The following is a 9,385-nucleotide window of genomic DNA, read 5'->3' as shown; positions in this document are numbered from 1 at the left end:
GAAAGTTATGAACCTCCTCCAAGCCGGCTTTCCGTGCAGAATCACCGGTCTCTGGCGTTTTATTGGCGGGGAGCTGTTAAATGAAGTGTAAATCTAGACCGTTGCGCCAAGTGGCACTGCGGGCAAACCGGTGATGCCGTTGGACGACGTGCGGGAAATGAGGGCCTCGCCTGAGACGGGGACTCGGCAGCCTGGTTGCTGCCACGCAGAGCCCAATAGTGCCGCCAGACAAGCATGTGGCTACCCAGCGCTGTCTTTTTTTTTTTTTCATGCATACAGGGTATATTGTACGGAGCATATTGTATTTCTATTCGACTTGCAATCTCTCGGTTTGCTGAGAGCACGTGAGGCAAGCCGTTTGGTGGTAAGTTTGTATCCTTACATCATCATCATCATCGCATCGCCCGATCAACCAGCGTCAAAACCAACCTCCGCTCTGCTCATTGACGGGAGATTGGCGCATTTTCCGGGCTGAACTCTCCATGCGTGTTTGATACCGCCACAACTGCGGGCTCCTGGGCCGGTATGTTTCGTCCCTAAACCGTCGCCCCGTTCCTCCTTGCCGAGCACGGTTACATCGGAGCTTCCCGGCTTCATGCTAAAACATCCCAACCAGCATTACCCCGGATTTCCCTTCTGCAACATCCATCCCGCACGCTTCTTGGTTGAGCTCTTGAGTACTGACGCTTTTCCATCGAAGCATAAACACATTTCGAGCCGCCGCACCGTTCGGCTTTGTGCTTTTTTGGCGCCAGACTCGTTTCGTGAATATACATACTACCAAGATACCTCGGCCTTTAGTACCTGCAGGTCACGCTACGGTCTCGCCTCCAGTGACGGTTGGGACTGATCCCGCCGAACAGCACCTTCGATATGACTGAAAGCAGCTTCCACCGGTTTCGAGATCGGATGCGTGGGCGGTTGGGCGAGTCGGTACGTTTGATCTTCGTTCTCTCTCCCCCACGATCGAGTAACTACTCCGTCCCGTTCTGCACTTTATTCCCCCCCCCCCAAACAAAAGGTTTTGACAACACTCCCCTTTGTTCACGGTGTTTCGAATGGTTGCTTTGTACCACTACTCCAATACCCGACACTTCATATGTCTGGAGAATATCACACCTAGACTGCTCGGGCGCGCAATCGCGTGCTGCCCTATAATAAATTTCGGTCCTTTAACCATGGATTCGCTGGATTCGTCCGATGTCCACTCCCGTATGTGCGGGGGCTGGGGTTTGCTTGGTGCAGACGAGATGCTAGACGATACAATCGCGAGTTTCCCATTCAGCGAATATTTACCATGATTCTTGGAAGGTTTTGGATGTGTATTGGGGTAGGCAGCGCGGCTGACTTGATGCAGGCGAGCCCTGACGATACTTATGTGACGTGTAAGTGAGCCTCTTTCCAGCTCCTTCATCTGATACTGGATCGGATGGGATGCATTTGTCCCCGTTTCGACTACATTTAGCACCTTTAGGACCATCCAGCTGACTTTGTATTCTTTTAGATTATGATATCAGCCGTAAGTGGCCCCGTCTTCCAAGACAGATGACACGATGCAATGCTTGGAGATGTTCATGGCTAAAATCCGTTGGTAGTGACGAATGAGGATGTTGATACACTGAAGAATGACTGGCTGACCGACAATGTGAGCTTCCTTGGTCAATCAATTACGTTTTGCACTGACAATTATAACATAATAGGTCATCGCGTTTTGGGAAGAGTATGTCCCCGACTAGTCCTCTCAAATTCACCTATAGTTGTTTAATATTCGTTAGGTACCTTGAGCGCGAGGTTATCTCCCACTACCAGACCACCCGGATCATCCTTCTCCGGCCGAGCATGTCATATCTTCTTTATCAGACACCTGACCCTCGCTCTTTGAGAGGCGCCCTGCCCGAATTCAGCAGGGCGAGCCACATATTTCTACCCATAAATGACTGCCGTAGCGTTACGGAAGCCGAAGGCGGAACACATTGGTCCTTACTTCTGGTCTCCGTCGTCGACAACGTTGCGTTTCACTACGATTCTCTCCCGCCAGGAAATCGGAATGAAGCCCTCAGAGTTGCACAAAAGATCAGTGTCCTTCTCGATCGCGGATTCCGGTTCGTCCAACTAGACGACTCGCCGGTGCAAGAAAATAGTAGCGATTGTGGCGTTTTTGTCTGCTTGACCATGCGACACCTTTTGATTAACCGACTGTTGAAGGCATGCACAAGCGAAAAAGTCAGCATGAGTCTTAGTGGCAAGAAAGTCAATGCTTCTGCAGGCAGGAGGGAGATGTTGCGGATAATCGACCGCTTCAAGAAAAAGAAGGATCGTAAAAGATCGTACGTACCGACTCTTATTTTCGTCTCTACCCTCCTCGTCGCCATCATTCTTGCTGCCAAGCCCCTCTCAACTTTGTTTCCCAAAATCTTCGACATATATTCTTTTCATGAACACCTCCTTCAATGCTGGCATAAGGCTTTGGACATAGGGAGATATGTTGCTAAGGTTGACGTCCGGCGATTCTGCGACGGGTGGAGATTTTAGGCCTACTCCGAATTCACGCACCAAAGCGTTGGCGAAGCTATCGCTGAGCCCGTCGAGAGCTTAGTAACTAACATGCGATCGCAAGCCGATACGTTTCGGTTCTCCTTTTCGCTTCAGCTAGACGGATTTTTCTTTCCCCGTACTGCTTTGCGGCGTAGGCTTGCAAAGTGGATTGTTCGTTCCTTATTTCGTTATGTTTTCCTTATTCATTCATTTCCCCCTTTTATATATATACGAACGATGAGGCCGGCGATATCACTTCTTCACGCATATATCTACAGTCGCAAAATCCGTGGAATCGTCGGAGGAATTTAATCATTAGCTGATATGGCGTTTTTTGTGGCGTATCTTGGGGATGTCGGATCGGTAATGGAGGGATGGGCGCAGTTATAGTTAGCAAGACATGCATGGATATCCATCCGTCGTCGTTTTCCGCTGTTTAAGGGCTAGTGTTGCACTCATGATAACCTTTATAGCTAAGAAGCTTGCGCTAAGTATAAACAAAATCAATTTCACTGCTTCGATTTAGAACTCAACGATATGTGTCACTTTGCGAGCAAGGGTGAGAGACGTGCGTTTTATGCGGGCACCACTAACGGGTACGGGCCGAATAGACACATTGACTCAAGGTTAAGTCTTCCATAAAGCGAACTCTTGGCCTAAATTTGAAGCCCGATGATCAATTCAGTAATTTAAAAGACGTCGTCTCTGCGCGAGAGAAACTCATGGGCTTTCCGCCAAACGCATTCCGTCCCTCCTTTGAAGCAAAAAACCGTGAACTTGCTATATTAAAGACACACCTCCTTGAGTCATGGAATCAAATTATCCTAACGCCTGTCAATCTTAGCATCCTGTGGAGTGTTGAAGTTCAACGGGTACGCAAGTGATAAAAGCAGTTGGAATGAGGCGAAAACTTTTGTGCTGATCTCAGGATTCGAGATGTCTCCGGGACCGGCCTCCCTCCCGCTATCGGGATGCGCCGACGTACTTTCCAATTATTTTGGAAAGCCGCATTTATTATTTTTCCAACCCCTTTCCATCAAAGAGAAAGAGCGGCTGCTTTTGTTTATAGTAGAGCTCCTTCCCACAACCCACCAATGATGTTACTCCAGAAATAGCGAATCACGTGTGAATGCCAAGATATTTGAGTTTCTTCAATGAGTTCCGGAAACTTACAGTCCCTGGTAAGTAATGCTCGACGAAACGTTCCTGGAATGCTTTTTGACCACCGCGGTGCATTCCACGCATTGCTTCGGAGGCCATGGGGCCACAGGGCGCAGGGTTAAGGAATGTACACGCTTTTAAATCATGTAGAGTAAGCTACTCTAGCCGTATGGGAGTTGAAGCTTCCTTCTGGGCTTCCTCCAACCCCCTGGGTTACGGAGCCATATGTACCGTACAATTTTTTTACTGATAAAGGCCATGTAGCACTCCTGGGTCGGCAGAAGACCCTTTTCTCAGTCTTGTTCATTATCTAAAAGTGGACTTAAACTGGGCCGCATCCCCGCCGCTTATTACCGCGGCGGCACGTCTCGCGGCGTGATCTTTCAGACCAAAGACCTTCCCCCATCCCGGGTAGACTGGGCACCCATATTCCTCGGAATAATGGGTTCTCCGGACCCAAATGGGCGCCAGCTCGATGGTCTTGGGGGTGGAATATCGAGTCTATCCAAGATATGCGTCGTCGGCCCACCGACCAGGCCGGGTGTGGACGTGGAGTTCACCTTTGTCCAGGTTGGTGTGAAAAATTCTGACATCGACTATTCGGGGAATTGCGGGAATTTGAGCAGTGCGGTTGGGCCCTTTGCTGTTGACTCGGGGATCTTCAGACCATTGAAGGACAGTGGAGATGTCTCGGTGCGGATATTCAATACCAATACGGGAAAAGTTATCGAGTCTACATTTCCGGTGTGCGATGGCGAGGCGGTCGCACAGGGCGATTTCGCGATTGATGGGGTAGCTGGCACAGCTTCCAAGGTCAAGCTTGATTTTATGAACCCTGGTGGGTCGAAGACGGGTGGGATGCTCCCCACGGGGAATGTGGTGGACTGCATGGATGGCATCCGTGCCACGTGTGTGGATGTAGGGAATCCATCTGTATTTGTGTCCGCTGAAGAGCTTGGGATTGATGGAACGATTCTTCCAGACGAAACGCAGAATATGCCGAGGCTGTTGGAGAGATTAGAGTCTATTAGGCAAAAAGCCACTATGATGATGGGAATGGCCGATTCCCCCGAGGAGGTACCGGCGTCCATTCCGAAGATATGTTTCGTTTCCCAGCGTAATTCGCATATGCTGCTCTCGGGTGAGAGACTGGAAGCGGATTCTGTTGATGTTGTTGTGCGTGCGATCTCTGTGGGCCAGCCCCATAAGGCGTTGCCAATAACGACGAGTTTGAGTTTGGCGGTTGCTGCGAAGATTCCTGGCTCTATTGTCCATCAGCACGCTCGGTCTGGCGTTGAAAATAAAGAGGAGTTGGTGATTGGGCATCCAAGCGGAAAGCTGGTGGTCGGTGCAAAGCTTGACGATAATGGGGAAGTAGAGAGAGCAACAGTGTATCGAACTGCGAGGAGATTGATGGACGGCATTGCCTACTGGAAATAACATGCTCAAAACATATGTCTTGCTACTCTATTGGTGTGTTTAAGGGCCGGATTCCCACCTTCTCTCAAGTCTGATAATAGGCAGTCGTCGTCGTCGGGTGTTCGCTCAACGTCCTCCCATGTAGCGAAGCACGTATGCTAATTTTGCAAGTATTAGTCAAGCGGCTAGTACATAGATATTAAAATAAATAGCAAGTAAATAGATTTGTACATACATATATTGTTAAATATCGAACATTATAGGGTCTGTAAAAAGAACTAATGGCTTGCTTTCTCTCAAAGGTCTGAAGAGACCGACCCTATATTGACATACCCCGCACATTCCATGCATCATATCTGCCTCGAATACGGTCAATATCTTCTAGTAGATGAAGAAGAGCAAGGATGTTGCAGCAAAGAAGCAGAGGAATGGTCAAGTAAACGCCGGGGTGTTTTCCTTGAAATGTCGTTTACATAGTTCTCTTTGCGTCTGAGAGTCTGCCGGTGATATGTGTTGCCTTCAGCCCGTGTGCTTTGTGATATATGAACCGCTGGCTTTCCTTCCCCCAGCGGTTGGAGAGATGCTGCCCCAGAGGACGGCTTATATTCCCCCTAGGGAGCATTTCTTCACAGTAGTAGGCGCTCTTTCAATGTAGCTAGACACTATAGATAGGCTGTAGCTTGCATCCCAAAGATTTTGAATCCTCATCTGTGGTATCTGCGGCTGGATGCCGGCCCCTTGAATCCTAGATGTAGTTATATATTTTGCCTAGTCTCCTTATTGACCTTGAGCTCGAATCGTATCCCTTCGCATAGCGAACCCCATAATGAGGCTCCTATTCCACGTTGCCGCCGTCAATTTTGTCTCGTGGAGCCGACGCGAGACGTCCCCGCAGCCCCACAGCGGCTCCTTTCCCGTACCGTCATTCCTGTGCGGATCCTGCATAAACTTGATATCAATCGATTCCTCTCTGCATGCTGATCATTTCTCTACAGTCCTTGAGAAAGAATACACCTGGATTTCATCTAGATACGCAGATACGCAGATTTCCCTATATCACTCCCCGTCACGCCGTACGGTCCTTTTCTTTCGCCCAAAATCAGCTCAAAAAAAGTGGGAGGCGCCTGCCCTTCCATGCGAAAGAGCATGTAAACAAAGCGTAGTTGGGGAAACCAGGGTGTGGTCCTTCCCGAAGAAGTAGTCGGGGGCAAGTTGTGAGGAAAGCACGTCGCCTGGAGGTCGCAGCGCGCCTTCTCCCAGACACGGAGAATTCCCTGTTATGGCAGCCGTCGCTCTGTTTTTGGACCCGTGGGACGTGTTGCTGTGCTTATAAACCCGTCTTCTTCTCTTCTTCTTCTTTTTCTTTTTCTTCTTCTTCTTCTTCTCTCTTCTTCTCCTCTCCAACCTTCATGCTTTTACCATACCATCCATATCATACCATACCACTATCATAATATCCCTTTTTATCAAAGCATAAGGTTATCATGTCTTCTTCATACCACATCCCTGGTATCCCCGTCATCCCGAACGACCGTGCGGCCCGAAGGCGCAACGGACCTCCGTTCAACCCCTTCCCTCACAAGGTGAGCTTCAAGCCCACTGAGGTGAGTCGCTCCTCTCGTTCAGCCGGCCCTGCCTCTCGTTCCACTTCTGGTTCTTCTTCTGTTGCGCACAATGTGTCTTTCTCTTCTGCTGGTTCGTCGTTTGTACGTAATGGCGTTCGTTCCTCTATCCCCAAGTCCACTCGTTCCACCTCTGTTAGTTCTTCTGTTGTGCGCAATGAGTCTTTCTCTTCCGTCGGTTCTTCTGCCCTTCGTTCTGCTGTTCGTCCCTCTGGGATCTCAAACACTCGTTCGGCTTCTGCCACTTCTTCTGTTATACGTAATCAGTCGTTCTCTGCTGCTGGCTCGTCTGTCGTTCGTTCTGCCCTTCGTCCCTCTGGGACTTCAGACTCTCGTTCTTCCTCTACCTCGTCTTCGTCTGGGCGGCTTTCCTCTTCCGTTTCTTCTCGTTCTGATTCTGGGCGTTCTGGGCGTTCTGTTTCTTCTCGTTCTGCTGTTGTTTCTGCTTCTTCTGCTTCTTCTGCTTCTTCGTCTGTTTCTTCTTCTGCTCGGTTTGCTGCTTCCTCACGTTCTTTAGTTCCTCGTGAGCGCACCGCTCTCTCGACTCGTGGCGTTACCACGTCCCTTCGTTCAACCGCCGCCTGCCTCCCTCGTTCGACAGAACCCGCGGCGGCAATAGGTTCTCGTGCCACAGGCACATCCACTCGTTCCGGTCCCTTCGAGTCGACTGGCTATTTCCGCGGCAGCGCCAAAGCTGTCCTCGCTCGTCTCAACGCCAAGTACCCTGGACGATTCGCGGGATCTCGCGGTCCGCCTTCAGCCCCCGTGCTGAAAAGCGCCATGAGAAAGCCCGGAACCAGGAAGTCCGAGAAGCGAGTCCAGTTTTCCGGCGGCCACGTCAAGATAGTCGATCGATGGATCGTTCCCGGTGTCGACACCTACCGAGACCATACCCCAAGCTTGCTTGGCAAACTTGGTGGATGGAAAGTCACTCCTTTACCGGCACCCGATAACGACGGAGAGACCGACAAATATATCGAATACTGGTGTACCTCGCTCACCCAGTTACGCTCTCATTCAGGTCGCCCCTGCGAACGGAGCTGCGCGTACTCCCAACTAGGTCAGGTTCAGCGAGAGCTGAACCGTCGCAACGGTATTACCGACGACGACGACCCTCGAGACATTCCTTCGATGTACGTGTACAGACTCTGGAACCAGCGCCGAGAAAAACTGAGATCGCGTGGAGGCTGGGCTCTCTGAGCCTACGCTGAAGTCGTGATTCTCAGCGAAAACTCCCCCCCCCAAAAAAAAAAGGGTAAAAATTAAAAATTAAAAAAAAAAAAATTAAAAACAAAAAATCATCCTAGAGAATCTCGGACGAGAAGTCCATTACATTGTTGCACGCTCTTTTGGGTTTGGGTCTGGATTTCTGTGCTTTTTCCCCCCTTCTTTTGCTTTTTGCTTTTTGCTTTTGGTCTGCTTTATGTCTTAGGTCGGTTCACGATTTTATGGTCTTGCCACATTGAGTTCGCATTTTAACATTCAATTCCGGTTCAACGATTTTTGCAAAGGTTCCAACAACCTTGCGGGGCGGTGGGCGATTCCGAATAGCTGTCAGTTAGGGTAAGCGACTCATTTCCATTACTTTTATGTAACTCCCCTCTAACCATTACCGAAGCAGATGGCTCCTCATTTTTGCGAGAGCTCGTAAGCTCCGGGTGGGTGGCGGGAATATTTTTCTACTTCGCTGTACTCGGAGGTAAGTAGTCATTTCGATTCCAGTATTCGAAACATTTACTAACCGCACGCTTTCTCCGAACCGCGTGCACATTTTCGGATGTGCACGCGGTATCGATATATTGTCGATCGCGATGAATAGGAAAGGCTGGGTAATCGTACGGAAGTCCGGCGTCGGGCCGATTAGGCAAGTCATATATTTGCCTTTGGCTTCCTCAAGATGTCACTGCTAATTAACTTCTTAGCGTTATTTCGAAGAGGGTGGGTGGGTGGCATTCCGGTTCTCACAGTCCTTGCTATTTGCGATTAGGTATGCAACCGCCGAATCACGATTTCGGCCGTGGAAACCGATTTAAGTCCGAGTGGAAGAGAAGGGATGCAGCCGGGCGGCATGTCGTGACCTTAATGGAATGTTTTCCTAGGTAATCCGAATTCCGTTTCCAATTTTGAAAGCTATTCTAACTATCCTTCATGAAGGTTCGAAGCGCAAACTGGTGGTCATCGATGGGTTTTAGTTAAGACTTCAGTTGTCTATAATCATTTTGATTGCCTGGGTATTATAGTGATTGCAAATTCCCAATAAAAAACCGTTTGGCGGTAGACGGCAACGCATTGAAGAAAATTGTACCTTCCTAGGAAGTATAAATAAACTTAGCATTAGCTCAAGAATCAATGTTTCCATGTTGTGTCAACATCGAAAGAATCCAAGGTTCCTAGCTTGAAGCAAGTATCAATGTTGATTATTGTAAAATGAAATGTCTGCGGATTAGAATCAAACCCAAGTCCACATGAGGCTTTATTCATGAATTTCTTTTCATTTATTCGCCGCAAGAGTTCTAGAGCAGCCTAGTGTATGTGCCCTCAATGCCTCTGTATTTGGCTTCTCCTTTGAGTGGGTGTACGGGACCGCTCAGAAGAACGTATCCCTTTCCAGCTCTATCTATTTCTTCTGACGATGAAGTAACACTGGG

At 49.2% G+C, this 9,385-nt stretch overlaps 3 protein-coding genes across 4 annotated transcripts; all 3 read left to right on the top strand.

Annotated features, from left to right (window-relative positions):
* Positions 1–469: 469 nt before the first annotated feature.
* CIMG_07535 lies at positions 470–3,066 on the top strand. Of its 2 annotated transcripts, XM_004445135.1 has the most exons (8): positions 470–523; positions 701–933; positions 1,358–1,385; positions 1,505–1,519; positions 1,596–1,645; positions 1,701–1,720; positions 1,776–2,327; positions 2,533–3,066. In XM_004445135.1, exons 2-8 carry the CDS (start codon positions 874–876, stop codon positions 2,594–2,596), a joined length of 789 nt encoding a protein of 262 aa, XP_004445192.1. In that variant the 5' UTR covers positions 470–523; positions 701–873; the 3' UTR covers positions 2,597–3,066. The 2 variants fall into 2 exon arrangements, with proteins under 2 accessions (XP_004445192.1, XP_004445193.1); XM_004445136.1 differs by lacking the exon at positions 470–523 and having other exon boundaries at positions 671–933.
* Positions 3,067–3,815: 749 nt separating this feature from the next.
* On the top strand, positions 3,816–5,363 carry CIMG_07536 (uncharacterized protein). The gene is made up of 2 exons (XM_001240372.2): positions 3,816–3,847; positions 3,961–5,363. Exon 2 carries the CDS (start codon positions 4,138–4,140, stop codon positions 5,134–5,136), a length of 999 nt encoding a protein of 332 aa, XP_001240373.2. The 5' UTR covers positions 3,816–3,847; positions 3,961–4,137; the 3' UTR covers positions 5,137–5,363.
* Positions 5,364–6,599: 1,236 nt separating this feature from the next.
* Positions 6,600–8,724, top strand: CIMG_07537 (uncharacterized protein; the record flags this gene model as incomplete). The annotated part of the gene is made up of 6 exons (XM_001240373.2): positions 6,600–6,719; positions 6,855–7,870; positions 8,045–8,096; positions 8,170–8,290; positions 8,359–8,436; positions 8,660–8,724. 6 exons carry the CDS (start codon positions 6,600–6,602, stop codon positions 8,722–8,724), a joined length of 1,452 nt encoding a protein of 483 aa, XP_001240374.2.
* Between the last annotated feature and the right edge of the window lie 661 nt (positions 8,725–9,385).

The sequence above is a fragment of the Coccidioides immitis genome (assembly GCF_000149335.2).
Source record: "Coccidioides immitis RS genomic scaffold supercont3.3, whole genome shotgun sequence".
Classification (NCBI taxonomy): Eukaryota; Fungi; Ascomycota; class Eurotiomycetes; order Onygenales; family Onygenaceae; genus Coccidioides; species Coccidioides immitis.
Note: the sequence above shows the minus strand (reverse complement) of the source record. Positions and strands in the feature narration are given on the sequence as shown.